The sequence below is a fragment of the Rhinopithecus roxellana genome, chromosome 3 (genome assembly GCF_007565055.1).
Source record: "Rhinopithecus roxellana isolate Shanxi Qingling chromosome 3, ASM756505v1, whole genome shotgun sequence".
Lineage (NCBI taxonomy): Eukaryota > Metazoa > Chordata > Mammalia > Primates > Cercopithecidae > Rhinopithecus > Rhinopithecus roxellana.
The window spans coordinates 157,023,030-157,046,316 of record NC_044551.1 but is presented as its reverse complement, the minus strand read 5'-3'; the positions used below and the strand labels follow the sequence as shown (position 1 = coordinate 157,046,316).

The 23,287-nt window shown below is 48.8% G+C and overlaps 1 protein-coding gene across 5 annotated transcripts; it reads right to left on the bottom strand.

Annotated features, from left to right (window-relative positions):
• Nucleotides 1–3,284: 3,284 nt before the first annotated feature.
• Nucleotides 3,285–18,215, bottom strand: SLC4A9 (solute carrier family 4 member 9). Of its 5 annotated transcripts, none has more exons than XM_010388135.2 (22): nucleotides 17,949–18,215; nucleotides 17,437–17,597; nucleotides 17,043–17,156; nucleotides 16,550–16,605; nucleotides 16,235–16,392; nucleotides 15,876–15,963; nucleotides 15,357–15,511; nucleotides 14,873–14,989; nucleotides 14,527–14,701; nucleotides 14,240–14,373; nucleotides 13,807–14,069; nucleotides 12,851–12,909; nucleotides 12,371–12,559; nucleotides 12,128–12,241; nucleotides 10,807–10,968; nucleotides 10,490–10,668; nucleotides 9,729–9,801; nucleotides 7,222–7,290; nucleotides 6,783–6,956; nucleotides 6,017–6,172; nucleotides 5,554–5,652; nucleotides 3,285–3,599 (listed from the first exon to the last, which is right to left on the bottom strand). In XM_010388135.2, the coding sequence occupies exons 1-21, from the start codon at nucleotides 18,176–18,178 to the stop codon at nucleotides 5,599–5,601; spliced, it is 2,880 nt and encodes a 959-aa protein (XP_010386437.1). In that variant the 5' UTR covers nucleotides 18,179–18,215; the 3' UTR covers nucleotides 3,285–3,599; nucleotides 5,554–5,598. The 5 variants fall into 5 exon arrangements, with proteins under 5 accessions (XP_010386437.1, XP_010386436.1, XP_030783552.1 ...); XM_010388134.2 differs by having other exon boundaries at nucleotides 3,421–3,656; nucleotides 17,437–17,675; XM_030927692.1 differs by having other exon boundaries at nucleotides 3,421–3,656; nucleotides 12,860–12,909; nucleotides 14,527–14,668; nucleotides 17,949–18,195.
• Between the last annotated feature and the right edge of the window lie 5,072 nt (nucleotides 18,216–23,287).

Here is a 23,287-nt window from a genome sequence, read left to right as displayed (position 1 = left end):
GACAGAGTGAGACCTTGCCTCTAAAGAAATTTTTATATAAAATAAAAATCAATACAAAAAAAACTAAATCTGACCACATCATGATTACAAAAGATACAAGTAAAATATAAGAACACAGAAAGACTAAAATTCAAAGAATGTAAATATATAATATAGGTAAATTCTAATCACAAGAAAGCTAATTTAACTATATTTCTAGCAGACAAAATAATTTTTAAGCAGAAAGAATTACTAATCACTACAAAATAAAATCTTTTCAAAATAATAAAAGGATCAATTAACCAGGAAGATATAACAATTCTAAACTAGAAAGCACTAAAAACACAGCATTTAAAAATACATAAAAACAAAAATTGACAATTCTTCAAAGAGATAGTGACAAATTCATTATCATAATAGGTTTATTAAAATACCTTCCCCAGTACTTACTAGTTCAAACAGTCCAAAGAAAGCCATGCCATATATAGAACATCCTGAACAGCACAATTGGTAGGCTGGCCTAATAGAAATAGAAAATTGGAGGGCCGGGCGCGGTGGCTCACACCTATAATCCCAGCACTTTGGGAGGCCAAGGCAGGCGGATTACCTGAGGTCAGGAGTTCGAGACCAGCCTGGCCAACATGGTGAAATCCTGTCTCTAGTAAAAATACAAAAATTAGCCAGGCGTGATGGCAGGCACCTGTAATCTCAGCTACTCCAGAGGCTGAGGCAGGAGAATCGCTTGAACCCAGGAGGTGGAGGTTGCAGTGAGCCGAGATTGCTCCATTGCACTCCAGCCTGGGGGACAAGACTGAGACTTCATCTCAAAAGAAAAGAGAAAATTGGAGAATAAGCATTATTTTCAAGTATACATGGAACATTTACAAAAATTAACAACATTCCAGGCCATAAAGTTAGCCTCATAAGTATCTAACTGATAGTTTTTTTGGTTTTGGTTTTTTTTGTTTTTTTGTTTTTGAGACGGACTCTTGCTCTGTCCCCCAGGCTGGAATGCAGTGGCGTGATCTCTGCTCACTGCAAGCTCCGCCTCCTGGGTTCACACCATTCTCCTGCCTCAGCCATCTGAGTAGCTAGGACTACAGGCGCCCATCACCACACCCAGCTAATTTGTTGTATTTTTAGTAGCCAGGATGGTCTCGATCTCCTGAACTCATGATCTGCCCGCCTCGGCCTCTCAAAGTGCTGGGATTACAGGCATGAGCCACCGTGCCCGGCCTCCTCATATCTAAATGAAATTAAGTTAGAAATCAGTTACAAAAAGATAAAGGAAAAAAAAGTTTGGAAAATTTTTAAATGCACTTTTCAACAACTTGTGAATCAGAGGAGAAATCAGTAGAAATTAGAAAATTCTTAGAATAAATAAATGGTAATGAGAATATTATATATCAAAACCTGTAAGATGCAAGTAGTACTTAGGAGGAAATTCGTAACAGTCGTGTTTACATTAGGAAACAAGGCTGAAAATAAGGAGATAAGAAATTAGAAAAACAGCAATAAACATAAAACAGAAAGAAGAAAATAAAGAGCAGAAATCAATGAAGTAGAGAAACATTCAGTAGAGAAAATCAACAAAGCCAAAAGTTAGTTATTTAAAAAGAATAATAAAATAGCCTTGCCGGGCGCGGTGGCTCACGCCTGTAATCCCAGCACTTTGGGAGGCCGAGGCGGGTGGATCATGAGGGAGGAGTTCAAGACCAGCCTGGCCAACATAGTGAATCCCTGTCTCTACTAAAAAATACAGAAATTAGCCGGGAGTGGTGGTGGGCGCCTGTAGTCCCAGCTACTTGGGAGGCTGAGGCAGGAGAATGGTGTGAACCCAGGAGACAGAGCTCTGTCTCAAAAATAAATAAATAAATAAATAAATAAATAAATAAATAAATAAATAATAAAAATTAAAAAAAAAAATAGCCTAACTTGCAAGAGTAACCAAAAACCAAAAACAGAGAGAAATAAGAAAACCATAACTAAATATGCTACAGATATTAAGCAGATAAGAGTTATAATAACTTTATGTTAATAAATATGAAAAATTAGATAAAATCAATAGATTCCCAGAAAAATACAATTCACCAAAGATGGCTGAAGAAGAAATAAAGAGCCTGAAAATTTAAAAATTTGAATCAACTTAAACTTTCCACAAAGCAACCTCTAGGCCCCAATGGCTTCACCAGTGAATTCTTTGAGTCAATAGACTGGGTAATTGAATTGTGGTAGAGTTATACACTGGAGTGCTACCTAGCAATGAAAACAAACTACAGCTACATGCATCAACATGATTTTTGTTTGTTTGTTTGTTTGTTTTTGAGACAGTCTTGCTCTGTTGCCCAGGCTAGAGTGTGCAGTGGCATGATCTTGGCTCACTGCAACCTCTGTCTCCCGGTTCAAGCTATTCTCCTGCCTCAGCCTCCCAAGTAGCTGGGATCACAGGCATGTGCCACCATGCCAGGCTAATTTTTATATTTTTAGTAGAGACAAGGTTTTGCCATGTTGGCCAGGCTGGTCTGAAACTCCTGACCTCAAGTGATCCACCCACCTCGGCCTCCCAAAGTGCTGGGATTACAGGCGTGAGCCACTATGCCCAGCCCAAGATTTTTTTTTTTCTTGCTTTTTTTTTTTTTTTGAGACAGAGTCTCACTCTGTTGCCCAGGCTGGAATGCAGTGGTGCAATCTTGGCTCACTGCAACCTACGCCTCCCCGGTTCAAGTGATTCTTCTGCCTCAGCTTCCTCAGTAGCTGAGATTACAGGTGCATGCCACCATACCTGGTTAATTTTTGTATTTTTAGTAGAGATGGGGTTTTACCGTGTTGGTCAGACTGGTCTCGAACTCCTGATCTCGTGATCCACCTACCTCGGCCTCCCAAAGTGCTGGGATTATAGGTGTGAGCCACTGCGCCTGGCTTTTCTTGTTTCTTTCTTTCTTTTTTTTTTTTTTTTTTTTAATTTGAGACAGGTTCTTGCTCTGTTCCCAAGTCTGGAGTGCAGTGGCATGATCATGGCTCACTGCAGCCTCGACCTCCTGGGCTCAAGTGATCCTCCAGGCTCAAGCGATCGATCCTCCTGCCTCAACTTCCTGAGTAGCTGGGACCACAGGCATGCACCACCATACCTAGCTAATTTTTTTTGTGTGTGTGTGTGTGGAAACAAGGTTTCACTCTGTTGTTCAAGCTGCTCTGGAACTCCTGGGCTCAAGCAATCCTCCCACCTCAGCCTCCCAAAGTGCTAGGACTATAGGCATGTGCCACCACACCCAGCCAAAAATTATTTTTATATGTGTAAAAAGCTATTTCAAACTGACGAATACTTATTCTGGAAAGACTGGTTTTTTCTTTTTGCAAGCTGAAAAGAGTTCCCTGATGGCCCTTAGATTCTGTAAAAGAGAATCTGGGAGGACAGAAAGTTCAAAATGTGAAGCACTTCATGGCTCAGGACCTTTTAATGAGTAGAGAGTGAATGGGACCTGATCCGTCCCTCTGGCTCACCAGCCTTTCCTAAATGCACAGCAAACATGCTTGCTTCCTGCCACTCTCCACCCTCAGGTCAGGAGGTAACTGAGGTCTTGGCAGCTGCCCTTCAGTCCTTCCCCAAGCCGACTGAGCATCTGGAAGTTAAGCCAAAGGCCAAAAGTGTCCTGACTTCCTGAATAAGCACCTGTGAACTAAGAGAAGACATGGTGAGGCCAAAGCAAGTGCTCAGGGGACATACTACTGCGAAGAACAGAGCAAAAAGAATGATAAGAGATAAGGAGCGCCCAGGAGATCTTGTTCAGGGCCAGCCAGTGAATTCCCCTTTCTCTCTCCAGTCCCCCAAATTTCCCATTGCAAATGTCAGAGGCTCTTAGGTGCTTTTTTTTTTTTTTTTGAGATGGAGTTTCGCTCATGTTGCCCAGGCCTGAGTGCAATGGTGCAATCTCGGCTCACTGCAACCTCTGCCTCCCAGGTTCAGGCAATCCTCCTCTCCAATAGCTGGGATTACAGGTGTCCGCCACCACGCCCGGCTAATTTTTGTATTTTTAGTAGAGACGGGGTTTCACCATGTTGGCCAGGCTGATCTCGAACTCCTGACCTCAAGTGATTCATCTGCCTCGGCCTCCCAAAGTGCTGGGATTACAGACGTGAGCCACCACACCCGGCCTGGCTCTTAGGCTCTTGGGCTTGGAGAAGCATGAAGATGAGGATGTTCTATGGCCCAAAAGAGAGATTTTTGTTTTTGATTTTTTTTTTTTTTGAGACGGAATCTCACTCCATCGCCCAGGCTGGAGTGCAGTGGTACAATCTTGGCTCACTGCAACCTCTGAAACTCCACCTCCCGGGTTCAAGCGATTCTCCTGCCTCAGCCTCTTACAGGCATGCACCACCATTCCCAGCTAATTTTAGTATTTTTAGTAAAGACGGAGTTTCACTATGTTGGCCAGGCTGGTCTCAAACTCCTGAACTCAGGTGATCCACCCACCTCTCCCTCCCAAAGTGCTGGGATTACAGGCGTGAACCACTGTACCTGGCCCTAAAAGAGAGTTCAGCTTTTTAAGGGCAACCAGTTCCAGGCTTTTGTACATGCTGTGGGCTTGCTTAGAATATTTTCCTTCCATCTAGTCCTGGCTTGCTCCTTTAAAACGTTTTTTTTTTTAGAGACAGGATCTCACTATATTGCCCAGGCTGGAGTGCAGTGGTTATTCACAGTTGTGATTATTGCACACTACAGCTTGAAGTCCTGGGCTCTTGCCTCAGCCTCCCTAGTAGCTGGGACTACAATTGTGTGCTGCTGTGCCCAGCTGCCTGGCTAGTTTCTATTCATTATTTGGATTTCAAATTATGGACCATTTTCTCGTAGAAATGAAACACCCACCACCCAACCACCACCACCCCACCTTCACCAACTCTCACCACTCCACCTTACTGTTCTCTAAGAAGAGGTTAGAAGCCCTGCTCCCATGCCATGCCCTGTTCTTCCCTTATCAGCACTATCTCACTCTAACAGTTGTCTGTTTATTTGTCTACTCTCCCACTGGGATTTAAGTTTCCTGAGGTCAGGGACTATGACTGTCTTACTATCTCTAGCACCAAGATAACTACATGACAGGTACTCAGAAAATGCTTGATATATGGATGAATAAAATAAAGGAATGGCAGAGAGGACAAGTGATAGAGATTTCCTCCACAAGTCTAGAGTGTGGTTCTCAGCAGCCTAAGAGAGGAGCCTTCCAAGCAAGGGAAAGGAACACCAGGCTTTCTCCTCCCTTCCTCTCCTTCCCACTCCTTCCCATTCTTTTGCCAGGACACCACCCCCCACAACACCCATCTCCACTTCTCATTTGGTGTGAGTTTGAGCTCTCTCTACTGACCAAACTTCAGAACCACAGGGAGCCAAGCCTAGGCAGCCTTGCCAGTTATTCTTCACTAGGAAGAGACCCTTCTATACCCCAGCACCCCCGGTCTAGGATTCCTAAGGGACTGGAGTAAGGAGAAAACAGGGCTGGTCAACACACTGGAGAGTTTCAAGTTCTAAGCCCACACCTCCCATCCTCAACATCAGGAGCACTTCCCTCACATCCTCACCTCATGCTGTTTCCTGGGGTCTCCACTCCCAGACTCCTACTCCAGCTAATTCACAGAAATGTTGATTTCTGGAGCCTTTGGCTGATACATCAGCTCTGACTGTGGAAGACAGATCCCAAGATGGATTGAGAATAGATAGAAAGATAGATAGTGAGAGACAACATAGAGGAAGGGACCCACTGACCGGATATAAACCCACAGTGAGACAAAACAAAGATCAGAGTTGAGAAAGACAGCCCACTTGAGCTGAAGCCTCAGCCCTTTCCACCCACATCAAGGGCCCCTGTCCTATGAAGAAAGATTTCCTTCACCCCTTTGGTCTGCCTATGTGTCCATACACAGCTAAGGGAAGTGACTGTTGATCAGATCTGCAGGCTTAATGGAGATACTATTTAGCTCCTGGACAAGAACGCTCTCCCAAACCCTGACACATTCTCCTGAGAGGACCCAGCCTGGAGCTCACATCGTCACTGTCACTTCCACTGAACGAGTGTTCTGGCTCCAGCCCCTTCTCAGGGATGCTTCTCTCCTCCTCTGGCATCAGCTCATCCAGCCAGAGGAGTTCCTGTGGTGAGAAGACCCTCTCCAGGGCCTTTCGGACCCCCACAAGGCCCAACAACTGCAGGAATAGAAACATGGCCCGGGCCTGTCAGCAACAGCAGTAGGAACATTAATAATAACACTTCTTGAGCACTTCCTATGTGCTAGGCATTGTATATCAGTTTCACTGAATGCTAGCACATTCCTATGAGGTAGAATAATTATTCCCATCGTACAGAGAAGGAAACTGAGACCGCGAGTGATTAGTTACTTCCCAGAGGTCACACATCTGGGATATAGTAAGCAGATTGGTTCTACTGCGAAGCCTATGACTCTTAACTTCCTCAATAAGAACAAGGCCAGAAGCCACCTATGTTATCACCTCACTGAGTAATAAAAGTGTCACCATTTCCTCTACCAGGACCTCAGATTTCTTCTGGGTTTTATGTTCTTACCTGTGGCTGATCACTCCAAAGAGGTTGGGAAAAGAGGTGAATCAGGTATCCCAGGACTAGCCCATACATAGGTATCACTCTGCCATCTTTTTCTTTGTCTTAGGATTCTCAACCAGGGAGAGCCACAGAGAGTGAAAGGGGAGATTCTTCCTCTCATGGAGGCCTTGGCCACCCTTCCAGGCTCAGAGTCTCCCAGGACCCTCCAGGACACAGCCCAACCCTGCCTCAGGTTACCATGAGGGGGAAGATGATGGCTGCAGGGGTAGACTTGATTATCCAAAGCAGCCCCAGACAGACAAGCTGGATGGCTGTGAAGAGATGGACCCTGGTCAGAGGCACATGCCTCAAGAGTAGCAGGTCTGGCTGGTGTTTTGCTGGCATCAACAACAGCTTCACTCTCTTAGTGAACTAGGGGAATGAGAGGAAGAGAAAAGCAGGGCACTCAGGTAGCCTGACAGGAGGGTGTTACTGATAGCTATCGTAGCCCAGCACTGGGAGCAGGCGGGAAGCATGGCAGCTGAGTCCCTGAGCCCAGGAGAGACAGGAAAAAGAGAGTAAGAGGGGAATTCACAACTGTAGGCAGGAGATGCCAACAGAAAAGAAAAAAGGAGTGGGGTTGCTAGGTAATTTTATTCTTTTTTTTTCTTTTGTTAGGTGATTTTAATGGGCTCACCTGAATGCTGCTAAGTGCTGCCACCCCCATATACAGGAAGATGCCATAGAGTACAGGCATTGGGATGAACTGGTAGAAAGAAGCAGAGAGTTAGCAAAGTTTACTTCTGCCAACCTCCCAGATGCCCCAGGATGCCTAGATGCCCTAGATCCCTCTAGCATCTAGCATCTAGGTCTGCCCAGGCCTTGCTTTTCCTTTCACACTTTTCATGCCCGATCTGACTGAATCCTCAAACCAATCAGATGAAGTAAATGTTATTATTACCTCATTTTACAGATTGGGAAATTGAATTTCAGAGGAACTAAGTAACTTTGTCCATTACTTGGCCTACCACTCCAATCTTATCTATCACATTTCCCTCTGTTCTTTATGCACCCACTATACTAACCGCTTTTCCTTCCCTCAACATGCCCAAGTTTGTTCCTACCCCTTGCAAAGCCTTTTACTTTGCTATTCCCTCCACCTAAAATGCTCTTCCCCCAGACTTTCTCATGACCAGTTTATTCTTATTACTCATGCCTCATCTCATGACACCCTGAAAGGTCTTCATTGACTTTTTAACTTCAGGCCCAATCTAAAGTAGCCCCTGGCACTCTTAATCATCTTATCTTCTTCTATTTTTCATAGAATTTATCACTATCTAAAGTTATCCTATTTTCTTGTTTTATTTTTTTTCTTTTTTTTCTTTCTTTTTTTTTTTTTTTTTTTGAGATGGAGTTTTGCTCTTTCACCCAGGCTGAAGTGAAGTGGCTTGGTCTTGGCTCACTGCAACCTCCACCCACCAGGCTCAAGTGATTCTCATACCTCAGCCTCCCAAGTAGCTGGGATTATAGGCACCTGCCACCACACCTGGTTAACTTTTATATTTTTAGTAGAGACAGGGTTTTGCCATGTTGGTCAGGCTAGTCTCAAACTCCTGACCTCAGATGATCTGCCCACCTTGGCCTCCCAAAGTGCTGGGATTACAGGCATAAGCCACCATGCCTGGCCTCTTGTTTTAACTTTTAAAAATCTTTCTCCTTTCACCAGATTGCAAGGTTGGAAAAATCATTTCTTTTGACTACCATTATATCCCCAGTACCTAGAACAGTGCTTGGTATATGGGTTTTTGTTTGTTTTTTGTTTCTGGTTTTCTGTTTTTTGGGTTTTTTTGTTTGTTTGTTTTCTTTTGTTTTTTGAGACAAGATCTCACTCTGCCCAGGCTGGAGTACAGTGTCACAAACCTGGCTCATTGCAGTCTAGACCTCCTGGGCTCAGTGATGCTCCCACCTCAGCCTCCCAAGTAGCGGGGACTACAGGTGCACACCACCACGCCCAGCTAACTTTTGTGTTTTTTGTAGAGATGGGGTTTTGCCATGTTGCACAGGCTGGTCTCAAACTCCTGAGCTCAAGTGATCCGCCCACCTCGGCCTCCCAAAGTACTGGGATTACAGGTGTGAGCCACCACACCCAGCCTAGTATATGGTTTATGCTCTGTAAATGTCTGTGAATGAGAGTCACCCAGTTAGTAAGTGGCTGATCCAGTCCATCTGGCTCTTTCCATACTCTACTCTCACCCAGCTTCCATGACCTTTCCCTTCCCTAACCTCTTGTCATCCTGCCAGTGACTCTTGTCTGACATTCTCCACACCCTCCTTGACTGCTTTGCTGTCTTGGCTTCTTGAGCCTTTCTGCTATTACTTGTTACTTAATTTTTGCTCATGTGTGTGTGTTGCTGGTAGGGGCTTAGTTCCATATTTCTTTTCAATATTCCACCGACCCCTACTTCTCCCAAGTGCCTAGCAGTCTCACATATGGCAAATATTCTATATACCTCTGGTGAAGGAGAAGTGAAGGCTTTTTGCCTCAAAGTTTTTCTGGGGTCCCTTTTTTTTTTTTTTTTTTTTGAGACAGTCTTGCTCTTGTCATCCAATGATCACCACTCACTGCACTCTCAAACTCCTGGGCTCAAGTGATCCTTCCACCTCAGGCACACACCACCATGCCCAGCTACCTTTTTTATTTTTTGTAGAGACAGGGTCTCCTTATGTTGCCCAGGTAGGTCTCAAACTTCTGCACTCAAGTGATCCTCCTACCTCAGCCTCCCAAGGTGCTGGGATTACAGGCATGAGCCACCACACCTGGCCTGATCATATTCTTAGTCTCAGGTTTGTTGGGAGGCTAGAGCAAGGGTAGCACTTAGACCCTAGGGGATGGTGGTGGCACACCCACACCTTGCTCCACTGGGTAAAAAGCCCATTGGATAAGAGTTTGGGTTCTCAGACAGATCTGAAAAACTGGCTCGTTTGATGGGCTTTTGCAAATTACTTTGCCTCTTTAACCTTTGGCTGCCTCATTTGTAAGGTACATATTCCTTTCAGGGTTAATGTGAGGATTAAATGAGACCATGTATGGAGAAAACTTAACAGAGCACCTGGCATACTGTAAGTGTTCAACTAGTGTCAGTTCTTGCTGTGCTCCTATTATTAGTGCACTGACCCTGATCCTGGCTTGTATAACAAAGGTACCTTGAGCACAGGTGCCAGGAAGATGGAGGCTCCTGTAAGGATGAACACCACCAGGCCTGTCAGCCTCTGCTCCCTGTGGGGAGAGGGAAGAGTTAGCTGAGGTCTGGGGGAGTCCCTGGGGTACCCAGACTGGAGATCCTGGCTGAATGCCAGTACAGACCCTAGCAGCAAGAGGAAACTAGAGGAATACCCCAGTAGGTCACCTGGAGGGATGAGCCCTTAGCTTGATGTGAAAAATTGGTGGAGAGGAAGGGGCAGAGCACTTCAAGGTGAGAGTCCCAGACTTCTCCATCAATTCAAGTTCATAGTTGCTCCTCATTTTTATTTTGATGGAAAATTAGCAATGTTTACACTGCCATAAAGACTTACATTTCACAATTTATAAAGTTGATTTCATATACTTTAGATACTTAGACTGTGTTTCCAACGGTTCCAAAATTGTTTTTATGATGGATTCCTTTGTAACTTCTACATTGAGTGAGGATTATTAGGTGGCACCTGACCCTCCACTTCAGCCCTGGCTGCCTCTACCTTTCCATTGATGATGCTCCTCTTGAGGCCCCTCCCAGTCCCCATGGCTGAGAGAAGAGAGGGGAAGATCTGACTTACCCATCTCAGAGCCCAGAACTCACTCATTGTGCCACTGCAGTGTTTGTAGGACACCAGCTTAGAATTAAAGCTGCCCAAATAACTCTGCCATGTTCCCCATTGCCCTACCTTGCAGCCCACCTCTTACTCCGCTTCCTAAATACTGCCCTCACCTGATACCCAGGAAGTTGGGGAGCTCCCCAGGGGCACAGGCTCTGCTCTCTCTCCGAAGACTGTCCATGTGAGCCAGGGAGATGACAGTGGCTGAGACATACCAAGGCAGTCCAAGCACTGATGTGAGTAGCATCAGCACAGCCACACAGAAGAGGTCCAGGTGGAAGCCAGCTCCCTTCTGCAGGTAGTGGTGGGGGCAATGAGGATGAAGCTAGCCCAGGCCCTGGCCCTCTGTCCTCTGAGGTAGGATGGGGGAGCCGTAGACTACCCTGGAGCTTCTGTCCCTTGGTCTAGGGCCTTGCCCAGCAGTCCTTACCTGCAGTCTGTATTCCACGCGGTTGAGGATGACCGCTGTGATCTGTTGGTCCATGAAGATGAGGATAGACAGCAGCAGGGCAGGCAGGGCAGCTGCCACACTCCACCACCACGGGTTGGTTCCAAAAGGTGACACCAGCCAGCCACGCCCAGGGAGTGTGGGCTGGGGGAGGGCATTTCATGGACAGGTTGGAGAGGGTCTCCCAAAAGCATCTCACCTGCACACCTCAACCTTGGCATTCTTCCACAACCTGCCCCCACCCCAAGACACTAGATGCTAGTGGGGTGTGTGTGTACAGCTGGTTCAAAGCATCCCAGTGCCTTAAAAGACAGCAGATGGAAGGAGACCAGCCCTGAGGTCAGGCTGGAACCAGGGGCTCTGGACTTTGGTTCAGGGTCCCTCCCTCCCTGGAAGAGAAGGAGGTGGCAGATGTGGCCTGCACACACTTCTTGATGTACAGAGCCCTGCTCCCTAGAGATCCCTCTTCCCCTATCCTGGGTGGGGCAACTCAGGCTCAGACCTGCCTTGATCTGAGGCAGGGACAGGGCTGGGTGTATCTGCGTCAGCTCTGATTACAAGCATATGTGTAGGGGAGGGGGCCCCAGTTGCTGCCCCAGTTGGAGTCCTCCCTGCTCTCCTGTCTTGGAGGAATTCGGAGAGGAGGTCTCCAAATGCACAGGCAAAGTCTAGAAATCAGTGCTAAGCCTTGTCCTACACACTGTCATGCCCTGGAAAGGGAGTTCCAGCTTTCCTGGATCAGAGTAGGCAATAAGGGGTGCAAAGAAGACAGTGAGGAGTAGTGGGGTGGGCAGGGCCATGCCAAGGGTGGGGCAATCCCATAACAATAATAGCTAACATTTATTGAGGACTTGGTATGTACCAGGCATGTGGTAAGTGCTTTCCATTGTGATCTTCTGTAAACTCAAAACAATCTACAGAGTAGGAACTATTGTCATTTTATTATTTCCATTTTATAGATGAAGAAATTGAGGCTTAGAAATGTGCATTAACTTGCCTGATGCATAGCTGGGAAGTGGAAGAACTAGAACTCAAACCCAGGGCTGGCTGATCAAGACCCATTCTCTTAACCCATACCTTGTAATAATAGCTACCGTGTATTCTCTGTACTCACGTGTCTGCTGCAGTACTTCATTGAATCCCTGCGACAACCCTGTGGGGCCGTTATTATTACTATCTCTAGTTTATGAGTGAAGAAAGAAGCTTAGAGAAGAGACGTGTGGGATTTATGCATTTTCCTTTCCCATGATCTGCTGGCCCTGCTTTCCCCTATGGTACCCCAACCCTATTCCCTGGCTCTCACCTTGAACTCTCTGGGCACCATGAGCTTTGGTGTGGCTAGGCCCAGGAAAGCATCAAGGCCACAGCCCAGCAGGATGGCCAGGACTGAGGAGAAGTCGCTGAGCCCTTTGCGCACCTGGCACACAGTGGACACTCAGTCAGGTCCAGACCTGCCATCCCTCTTTTTCCATACCACTTCCCACTCACAGATAGGACCCAAAGCTTAGAGTCAGGCCTCTCCCACAAAAAGAAAGGTGACACTCACCACAGAGGGGAAGAAGCGGCTGGTCTTTATACACTTGAGGGCCATAGCAAAGAAGAAAGAAGTAAGGAAGAGGAGAAGGGAGAAGAAGGCAATGTCTGGGACTGTATGACAGCCAGGGCCACGAGGCTGGCCTCCCTGCCGGGTACACTCAGGTGGCGGCAGCAAGGATGCATTGATCAGGCCTAGGTCCTGTACACAGGACGGATGCATTGATCAGGCCTAGGTCCTGTACACAGGAGGGTCGGGGTGGGGTTACAGGCAATGGAGTAAATGTCCTGCTCTCCCGGACCCACTTCAAGGGAGGAGGGACCCACAGAGATACCAAGGGCCCAGGATGGGAAGTTCCCAGCTGTAGGAAATGGCTAAGCCACACTCACCTATGAAGGTTTCCTTAACCTACGGGTAGGAAGAGCTAGGAACCACCGACTGCCTTGGTCTCCACCCTTTCCTTCCTAGAACCTCCCAGGAGCAGTCCCTTACCATGCTTACGATGTCGTCTCTGTCTTTTGGCCTTGTCCTTATCCATTGAGAGTCATTTCCTGGGAAGCAGAGAATAATTCAGATGTATGTTCCCTCCCCTGGGAACCTTCTCCAGCCCCATAAAATTCTAATCTGATGGGTCCAGCTGAACCAGAGTTCTTAATTGTGACTCATCTGTCTGCTGACTCTATCACTACTGAGTGTGTACTGCTCAGGACATTGTCTCATGCCCTCATCCTCTCAAATTCTCTACCCATCTGCATCCCGTGTACCAAGCACTGGACCTGGCCACAGCAAATGCTCAGCAAATGTTGACTGAATAGAGAAGTATACAAATCTGTGTGTTTCCACCAGGGCTAGAACTGGTCTTGTTCATGCCTAGCACTGATAGAAGAACATGTAGAGAGGCCATTTCTTCCCAGTCCTGGTGTTGCCTTCCATGTGGAGGGATATATGCAAGTGTAATACTCCAAGCCTCTCTCCACCTGGCCGGCCACTCTCACCCAGAAGAGCAATGATATATTTGATTGGTGATTTCAGGAAATGAAGCTGGGCATACCTGGCCCTGCCCCTTTCTCTCCCCTCTCTCGAGTATAAGCTGCCTGTTTGATGTATGTGTTTAGCTCTGCTTCCCCGGGGCAAGATAGTCTCAAACCAGTGCTTCCAGGACTGGTGGGTAAGTCTATTCAATTTTGGCTTCATCATTAGGAAGCCCATTCACCTATATATATAACCCATGTTCCTCTATCAGTGTTGTCAGAAAGGATGACGATATTGGGCCTTCTGTTGTCTTATTTCTCAATTGATTCAGAACCAGAGTGGAAATAGTACTGCCAGTTATTGGGTAAGTATGCAGCACTTTGCAGAACTTAACCAGGGGGGATAGTAAGGGTGCAACCCCTCCCCTTCCCTACATTCTTCTTCACCTGACCAAGGTCCCTGTTTCCCTTACCCACCTCCTGGGCCTGGGTATTGGCAGAGGCACCCGTAGGCAGAGGACCCAGGCTTCTGGATAGGATAGGTATGGGTCAGGTTCAGCATTTTGCCCACAGCATCGTAGATGAAGATGAGGCTGATGAGGGCACAGAAACCTTCCTCGGTGAAGCGGGTGAAGTAGCGCACCAGAACACTGGCCTCTGTGGCCACCAGCACCAGGCAAAAGGTAGCCACCCAGATGCCCACCCATAGGCGGAAGGGCAGGTAGTCCAGGCTGTAATCTCTGTGGGGATGAGAGACAGGAAGTCTTAGCAGGGCTGTCTGCTTCCCACCAAACCCAGGTCAGGTATCCCTCAACCCAAACAGATAGCTCCCACCCTCTCCTATTCACCCAGCCAGGAGCAGGCTGACCATGGCACTAGTGAGGATCTGGTGATGGGGTAGCTCTCTTACCTGCTGAAAGAGAAGAGCAGGCGCTCAAAGACCAGCACCGGCCCAGTGCTGCTCAGGATGGTGAGGGGCTGGCCTGCCATCAGGCAGAAGGCAGCTCCTGCCACTGCTGTGCCCAGGAAACTTTCCAGCACTCCCTGGAAGCCAACAGGGGCTCAGCACAGGACCCTGAAGTCCTCAGGACAGGAGCCCAAGCTTTGGGAGAGCCTCCTTAACTTACCCATAGTCCCAGGGGAAGGAAAGGACTAGGAGACACCAAGGCTTGTACCTGCCCCCTGGGCCCTACCCACCTGGGCACCATCAGTGGCATCTCCCAGCAGACCCCCGAAAGTGATGGCATTAGTGACAGTGGCCAGGTAAATGTAGAGTACCGCCGAGAAGCATTGGAGATGCAGGGCGTCCAAGAAATCGCTGAGGTACCACGGGGCCTTCCTGCGCACGTCCTGGATAAGGCCCCCAAACAGCCTCCCGCCCGAGGGTCGTCAGTGATCCAGGTTTTCACACCCCACACCCGCATCCCTGCTACTTTCCCTGTGGCCGGGTGAGCCCCTCCCACAGTGAGCACACACCTCAGTTTCCCTGTGACTCCTCCCCTCCCTAGGTCACCCACCCTTGCTTCCTCCCAGCTCGCCTCACCTGCCAGTCCGCTGCAACTCCGGGCTGGGTGCGTGCGGCCCATGGTGGTGCCTGTCCTCAGCCGAGGTCAGGCGCGGGCCGGAGGGACCTCTGATCTCCCGCTGTTGCAAGGGAAGCCTGAGGAGGAGGGGAACCCGAGGTTGGCTAAGGATCTCCAACCCGTCCGGACTCGGCCCAGAGCTGGTGGCGCCCTGCCCCCTGGCGGCTACTCTTGTCTCTGCTGGCGAGGGGACCATGGCGACACAGGGGCCTCAAGAAGGTCCAGGTCATATTGCGACCTGTAGAAAGCCAGGCTCGGGCAGGGAAGGTTTTGTTCAGGTCTCTTAGCGACAGAAGTCCAGCAGAACTCCGAGTTAGGTCTGCCTGACTTCAAATCCAAAGATAGGTCCCTATCTCTTTCCTGGGACCTCACCCCCCCTCAACAATGGAATCAGACCCAGGGCCTATGGGCAGGAATCTATATGGGATGATAGCTCCCAGGTACCTTTTGTGCTGAGATGGCAGACATTTGGGCGGGGGAATCCGGGCTGTTGGGTCCCACCGACCCGGGGGAAGCACTGTCACCTCCTCTAGGAACGCATCCAGGGCTGCCAGAAGGTCATGAAGGTTGCTGGCCCGACGAACTGACCACTGGAATTGCTGAGATGGGGACACAGAATGGGTGGTAAGTGCAAATCTGGTCTCTTACATGCATTTTCATAGTGTGAAAACTAGACACATGTCACAGAGGCAGACAAGTCATTCACACATTCCTTTATGCATGCATTCATTCATTCAGTGGGTATCTATTGAGTGCCTATAGTGTGCCAGCACTCAGCCAGTAATGGGGCTGCACTAGGAGACAAGGAAACTTCCGTCTCATTGCTCACTCTGCCTCATTGCTATATTTAGGCACACATACAGAGTCCACACACACACGAACCCATGCATGCATGCATGTGTGCACATACACACAGGCATGTGTGCGCGAGTGCGTGCACACACACACACCTGCTTAGCTCACCGGGTCACTGAGGAGGACAGCTGCTGCCCGTCCCATCTCATGGTAGCCCTTTCCCAGCATAGGGGGGCCCAGGAGAAGGCAGAAAAACCTGAGGAAGGAACCAGGCCCCAGAGATTCACAGGCTGCTTTCCCACAGGGCAGCCCTGGCCTCTGATGCTCAGCTCTGACCTATCAGTTCCCATAAACATACTCATTTGCACACCTACCATGCAGTTCTGACCACTACTCTCTCCCCAGACCCCTGAGCATCATCCTCCCCACAGCCTGAGAATCAGACTGAGACCCTCCTTCCCCTCCCCAGTAAAGACCCTTCTGGGCTCTGGGAACCCTGACTCCCACTCACTCCCAAGTAGCCTTACCTGCTTGGGAGGGACACCTCAGTAAGGGACCCCAGTACCACAGGATCCCGCAGTCGAACAAAGGCTCCCAGTGGCTGTGCCAGAAAGCCCAGCTCCCCTGCCAACACAGTCCCTGCCTCGGCTCCTGGAGGCAGCTTCTGTCTCAGGGGGTTCTGATACTAGATGGGGGTTCAAGGAGACAGAGAGTATGAAAGGTTATTTGGGGAGGATAAGATCTCAACTGATGAGAAATCCAGTGGAGAGTAAGTAGACTTTTGTTAATTCCTAACCCCTCTCCCAGCCACTGGAAAGGGACCCCAAGGAAGGGCTACAAACCTGTTCCCTCAGGGGGGCTTCCTCATTGTCAGAAGCCTTTCTTGGAAGAGTAGAGCCTACAAAACAGGATTATGCAGTGATTAAGACCACAGGCTTTGGGGTGGATCCACCAGGATTCCCTAATCACTTTTGCCACTGACAAGCTGTAAGACATTAGAGTACACCCTTCTCCACTCTGAGCCTCAGTTTTTTCATCACTAAAATGGGGATAATTGTGGTACTATTTACAGGGTGGTTGTGAAGATCAAATGAAATACTGTGTGTAAAGCTCTTGGCACAGTGCCTGCCAAGTACATCTCTTCACAGAGCTCTCTTACGATTCTAGCCCCCGAATCTTCTCCCCACAACATTATCACAAGTTTCCTCTTGATCATGAGTCCTGTGTTGGAGCCTGAACTAAGCCTGGGCTACTTCTAGCCCTAGAAGGTACAGGGGAGATCTGAGACCCTGCCACACCAGGGTCTTGGTCCTGGGCCCAGGGAGGGGCTCTCACCCCAGCAGGGCCTGGTGCCTGTGGTCTGGTTGTAATGCTGGGGTCTCTGCAGCAGCAAGGCCTGCAGCTGCCCTCTCAGCTCTGGGCTCAGCGACTCCACCCTGGTCACCTGCTCTGGAGAATGGATTGGGGGTTACCTCCTTCCTGAGAGTTCCCTGCCCCACACTCTTCCCCGTCTCCCTCTGCCCAGACCCCTTTCCCTTCTGGGAGTCTCAGACTGCCAGGGCCAATGAACTTGCTCCTCCACCCTGCTTTTCCATGTCCACCTGTGACAAGGGTAGACAATCCTAGGAGGGGTAGAGGTGGGCTCTCGAAGATTCCAAGACTTTGGAGGGGAAATCCTGGGGAAAAGGCATGGCTACCCAGGCCCTTCCTGCAAAGGCTCCCAGCCTACCCACGAGCTCCAGGAGGCTCTGAGCTGGGCAGTCCAGCAGTACAAGGCCCTCGGCCAGCAGGCTGCGGAGCTTCTGGAGGCTGGGAAGTACCAGGGTGGGCACATGAGGGGCACTCCACCGGCCTGCAGCCACCTCCAACTTCTCCTCAAACAGTACCCACCTGTGATGAAGGTGGATAGAGGTAGACAGTGTTATTGGGGGCATTTCTCCCATGTCCAGGAGCAGAGATGCAGAGGAGCTAGGGAAGGCAAGGCAATGAGGGTATCCTGGGCCCAGTGGTGTGAAGTGTTCCCCCACCCCTGGCAGTCACCCCTCATCTTGGGTCTTGGGGATCTCAAAACTAGACTGCAGAAGAGGCTGGGCATCATGGAAGGTAAGACCCTGAAATAAGGGAACACAGCTGGGAAAATCCTAATTTTGGGCAGCCCCACAAGAAGCACTGGGGGGCATATAGGAGGCTCCAGCTGGGGAAGGGAAAGGATCCCACAGAACTGGCCTGCATCCAACTTACCTGCCTGTCTCTCTCCACTCTAGTGCCTGGGGCCAGCCCAGCAGCTCATTCAGCTGAATGAAGAGCAGAGGGTCTTTGGGTACTCCCAGTTCCTTGCTCTCTGTGTCTGAGGGGCCATCAGGGCTGGGGCCGGTGCCAGGGCCAGGGTTGCTGTCCAGCTCCCCTGAAGGAATATTTCTAGGAGCACTGGAGGCTTCAAACCCCTCCTGGCCTGGCAGCTTCATTTCCATGAGGCTTGCACAGAATCTCGGAACCAGTACAGTCTGAGGTTCTGAAGCCAGGGGCCCTCTGACTGGTTGCATTTATAATGCATCCCCCACTGCAGCACAACACAAACAGAACAAGGCCTGCTGACTCCAGAGCCTACTGGTCACCTACTCTCCTACTTGCTTCCCCCACCCCCTGCTGGCATAAGAGTATTTGTAAGACTAGCCTGGCCTTTCCCTGGCTCTCCAGAAATGCCCAACCTGGGGCCAAAACGTGTATGTGCATTTCCTGTGTTATCAGGTCTGATCCTACTGTGTTTTGTGTAAAGAAACAGGAGTAAATGATTGGCCTGGGTCTGAGGACTTGGTACCTCCAGACTTTTGCTGCCCCTCACTTGTATCAAATATAAACACCAAACACCCAGGACTGTTTTGGGTGTCACCAACACACCCCTGGGGCCACAGACACACCCATTTGGACAAACAGGGACCTAATAAATAATTGAGTCTATGGAAGCCAGACAGGGTAAGGGAGATAGCAGGCATAGCAGGCAGAGGCCCTGCCCATTAAATGGGATAATAATGGAAGACCTAGTGCCTGAGTCTTAAATTCTTTTTTCTTTTCTTTTTCTTTCTTTTTTTTTTTTTTTTTTTTTGAGACAGAGTCTCTCTCTCTCACCCAGTCTGGAGTGTAGTGGCACAATCACAGTTCACTGCACCTTTGACCTCCTAGGCTCAAGTGATCCTCCCACCTCAGCCTCCAAGGTAGTTGGGGCTACAGGTGCACGCCACCACACCCAGCTAGTAAGTCTTTTATTTTATTTTATTTTTGAGACGGAGTCTCCCTATGTCGCCTGGCCTGGAGTGCAGTGGTGTGATCTCAGCTCACTGCAACCTTCACCTCTCGGGTTCAAGTGATTCTCCTGCCTCAGCTTCCCAAGTAGCTGGGATTACAGACATGTGCAACCACACCTGGCTGATTTTTATAGAGACAGGGTTTCACCATGTTGGCCAGGCTGGTCTCAAAAACTCCTGACCTCAGGTGATCCACCCGCCTTGGCCTCCCAAAGTGCTGGGATTACAAGTGTAAGCCACTGTGCCTGGCTGCCCAGCTAATGAGTCTTAAATTCTTTTGTCCAACAACACCCTGAAATTCCCCAATTTAGCTGTGTCCCTGGAATCTGCCCTTGTGACTCAGCTTTCCAGTGAGGATGGAGGAACCCACTAGGGGGTGTGAGTGAAGGAGTTGGAGCTAAATGAGCAAAGGAAAATGTGGTCCATTATTAGCAAATCCTGTTGACTCTATCTTCAAAATATACCCATAATCCAACCACATCTCCCCACCTCCAGCACTGCTACCCTGATCCAAACAACCATCATTTCTCACCTGAATTATTTCAGTAGCTTTCTAATCTCTTGCAATAACCCCCCTGCTTCCACTCTTCCTCCTTTGCCCAAAGTCCATCCTCCATACCATACATGTCCTTTCAAAAGGCAGTTGAGCCACATGACTCTTCGGTTCAGTACTCACCCAACACATTCCCATTACAAGAAGAAGAAGGAGAACGAGGAGGAGGAGGAGGAGGAGCCGGAGGAGCTCCTTGTCATGGCCTGCAAGATTCACACCCTGGCCCCAGCCCACCTCTCTGATGGCATCTCACACCAGCCTCCCCTCACTCACTCCTTTCTAACCACACTGGCCTTAGTCTGTTCTGCAAAACCTGTTCTTGCCTGAGGGTCTTTGCAGGATCTATCTTCTGTGTAAGGAAAGCCTTTCCCCCATATCCTTACATGACAATCTGTGACCTAGGTCTCATCTCAGACGTTAGCTACTCGCGGAAACCTTCCTTTTCCATCCTATCCTAAGTTTCTCTCTTGGGTCACTCTCTATCACATTTCTCTGTTTTATTTTCTTCCTAGCAGTTACCACTACCAGTAACTGCCTCATTTATGTATTTGTTTATCATTTATTGCCTGACTCTCCACGCACACGCACGCTGAAATGCACAGTCCTTGGAGCAGGTATCTGTCTTGGCTGCGGAGCCTAGAGCGGCGCCTGGCACGTAGTGGCTCTCAATAAATTTTTGTTCAATGAGAGAGCATACAAAGGACGGGGCTGAGAAAAGAGCCGCGCTTCTCCTGGAGACCACAGGAGGGCGCTGCTCCCCACAGACCAGATTGCTAGGGCCGCTTCCTTAGGCTCAGTGGCTGCGGACCTGCCAGGGCGCGGAGATGGAGATGCCGAGATGGCAGGGAGGGATCCTGTATCCTCAGCCTTGCCCTGGTCCACCGCGGAATGGCCCGGAGGGATGGGGGGTTGGGGAAGCACAACAGGATGGGGAAGGGAGGGCCAATCAGGCTCATCTGAATGTAGGTCAGCCACACCCCACATACTGACTACCAAGAATCCATCCCCTGAGAAAGGGGACCCAGGCTGGCCCTCCCCCCAGCCTTGCATCTGGTCCAAGGAGGTCCCAGGGCAGGAATTAGAAAAGTATGTCACTACATTTCCAGTTGGGGAGGGGTGCTGAGTCTGAATGAGAAGGTGGTTTCACTGCCAGGAGGAATAGAAACTGGCCTAGGGCCTGAATGGGCCTTGAACCCCTGTGACCACTCCCTTCAAGAATGTGCCTGACATTATGGACAAGTGACTCAACGGAGCCTGAGGGGGATGGGAGCAAGGATTTGGCGTGAGTACCTTCCCCACATGCACATACACACATGTTCCCTTCCCACCCAACTCCTGCCAAAGTTCAGAGTGTCTATCCTTGCCCTTTCTGTGGCCCCAACTACCCTGGCTCCCAGTGCTGCCTGGAGTAGTGGGCCACCATGCCTCCACCCTCCCCAGGTCTCACTTTCACCTGTAGACCTGAGTGCCCTGAGCTGGGTAGGCCGGTGAGGGTTGGCCTGTGGGCACCAGTGATCTCGCAGATAGAGCCCAGGGAAGGTGTGCTGTGTGGGTGAGCAGGCCTGTGTGTGGGCACTGTAAAAAACCCTGGCATAGGAGTTCAAAGACTGGTTCTCATCCTGGCTTAGTCACAGACTTATTGGATGTCTTTGAGTAAGACCCTTCCCTTCTCCAAGGCTCCATTTTCTTACATGTAAGTGGAGACAGTTGGGGTAGATTATTTCCAAGGTTCAAAGCATACTTTCATGCAGTACACTGTACCTTAAGGGAGAGGGAGTGAATAGGATGCTTGGCTTGCTCACTTTCGGCAAGCGGAGAAGAGGTTTATCTTTGCTGAATCTAAATTTTCTTTCTTTCTTCCTTTCTTTTTTTTCTTCCTTTCTTTTTTTTCTTACTCTGCCATCCAGGCTGGCATTCAGTAGCAATCATAGCTCACTGCAACCTCAAACTCCTGGGCTCAAGTGACGCTCCTGCCTCAGCCTCCTAAGTAGCTGGGACTACAGCCACCAAGTCTGGCTAACTTAAATATTTCATAGAGGGAGGGGCTCATATGTTGCCCAGGCTGGTCTCCAACTCCTGGGTTTAAGCAATGGCTTCCCATAGTGCTAGGATTACAGGCATGAGCCTCCATGCCCAGCACCTTACAAGGTTTTCAACACTTTAAAAAAACAAAACAAAAAAATCTTATTGGCTGGCCACGGTGGCTCACACCTGTAATCCCAGCACTTCGGGAGGCTGATGTAGGCCGATCACTTGAGCTCAGGAGGTTGAAACCACCCTGAGCAACATGGCAAAACCCCATCTCTACAAAAAATACAGAAAACTAGCTGGGCATGGTTGCACACACATGTGCTAATAGCTACTTGGGAGGTTGTGGTGGGAGGATGGCTTAAGCCCAAGAGAGGTTGCGGCTGCAGTGAGCCCAGATGGTGCCACTGCACTCCAGCCTCAGCAACAGAGTGAGACCCTGTCTCAAAACAAAACAAGACAAAAACAAACTTATTGTTTAACTCATTTAAAAATAATATATAAATAAATATAGATTAAAATATTTATTAATGTGAGTCTAATTATAGATTCACAAGAAATTGCAAATCTCCAGCTTTCATCCAGCTTCCTCTGGTGGTAACTTCTTTCATGACAGTAGTACAATATCAAAACCAGAAAAATGACACAGGTACTATATTGTTAAATAGACTATAAGACTTAATCAGATTTCATCAATTTCTGTATGTACTCATTTGTGTATGTGTGTAGTTTTATGAAATTTTATCACATTTATAGGTTTACTTACAACAAGCTGGGCAAATTGTACAATTTCCTTAAGCCCAATTTATAAAACTAGGGTGTTAATACTAACTTCCTCAGAGGAGTGTTATGAGAATTAGAGATAATGTGTATAAAGTGCTTAGAAGCCAGGCACGGTGGCTCATGCCTGTAATTCCAGCGCTTTGGGAGGCCGAGGTGGTAGATCACCTGAGGTCAGGAGTTTGAGACCAGCCTGGCCAACATGGTGAAACCCCATCACTACTAAAAATACAAAAATTGGCCAGGCACGGTGGCTCATGCCTGTAATCCCAGCACTCTGGGAGGCCGAGGCGGGTGGATCATGAGGTCAGGAGTTCGCGACCAGCCTGGCCAAGATGATAAAACCCCGTCTCTAATAAAAAATACAAAAATTAGGCGGGCACGGTGGTGGGTGTCTGTAATCCCAGCTACTCGGGAGACTGAGGCAGGAGAATCGCTTGAACCCAGGAGACGGAGTCTGCAGTGAGCCGAGATCACGCCACTGCACTCTAGCCTGGGCAACAGAGCATGACTCTGTCTCAAAAAAATAAATTAAATAAATGAATAAATAAATAAATAAATATACAAAAATTAGCTGGGCGTGGTGGCACATGCCTGTAGTCCCAGCTAGGCAGAAGAATTGCTTGAATCCGAGAGGTGGAGGTTGCAGTGAGCCGAGATCATGTCACTGCACTCCAGCCTAGGCAACAAGAGCAAGACTCAAAAACAAAACAAAACAAAAAAAGATGCTTACAGCAATGCCTAAAATATAGTAAGCACTTAATACATTTAAGCTTTTTTTTTCTTTTTCTTTTTTTTTTTTGGGAGGTGGGGAGACTGAGTCTTGCTTTGTTGCCCAGGCTAGGGTACAGTGGTGCAAACACAGCTCACTGCAGTCTCTACCACTTGGGCTGAAGAGCTCTTTCCACCTCAGCCTC

Coding starts and splice junctions, on each gene's coding strand:
- SLC4A9 (XM_010388134.2), bottom strand. CDS start 18,178: ATGGAAATGAAGCTGCCAGGCCAGGAGGGGTTTGAAGCCTCCAGTGCT. Junction 14,990..15,356: donor CTGCCATCTCAGCACAAAAG/GTACCTGGGAGC, acceptor CCTCCTCCTCAG/GCTTCCCTTGCAACAGCGGG. Junction 6,173..6,782: donor CCATCATCTTCCCCCTCATG/GTAACCTGAGGC, acceptor CTATTCCTGCAG/TTGTTGGGCCTTGTGGGGGT.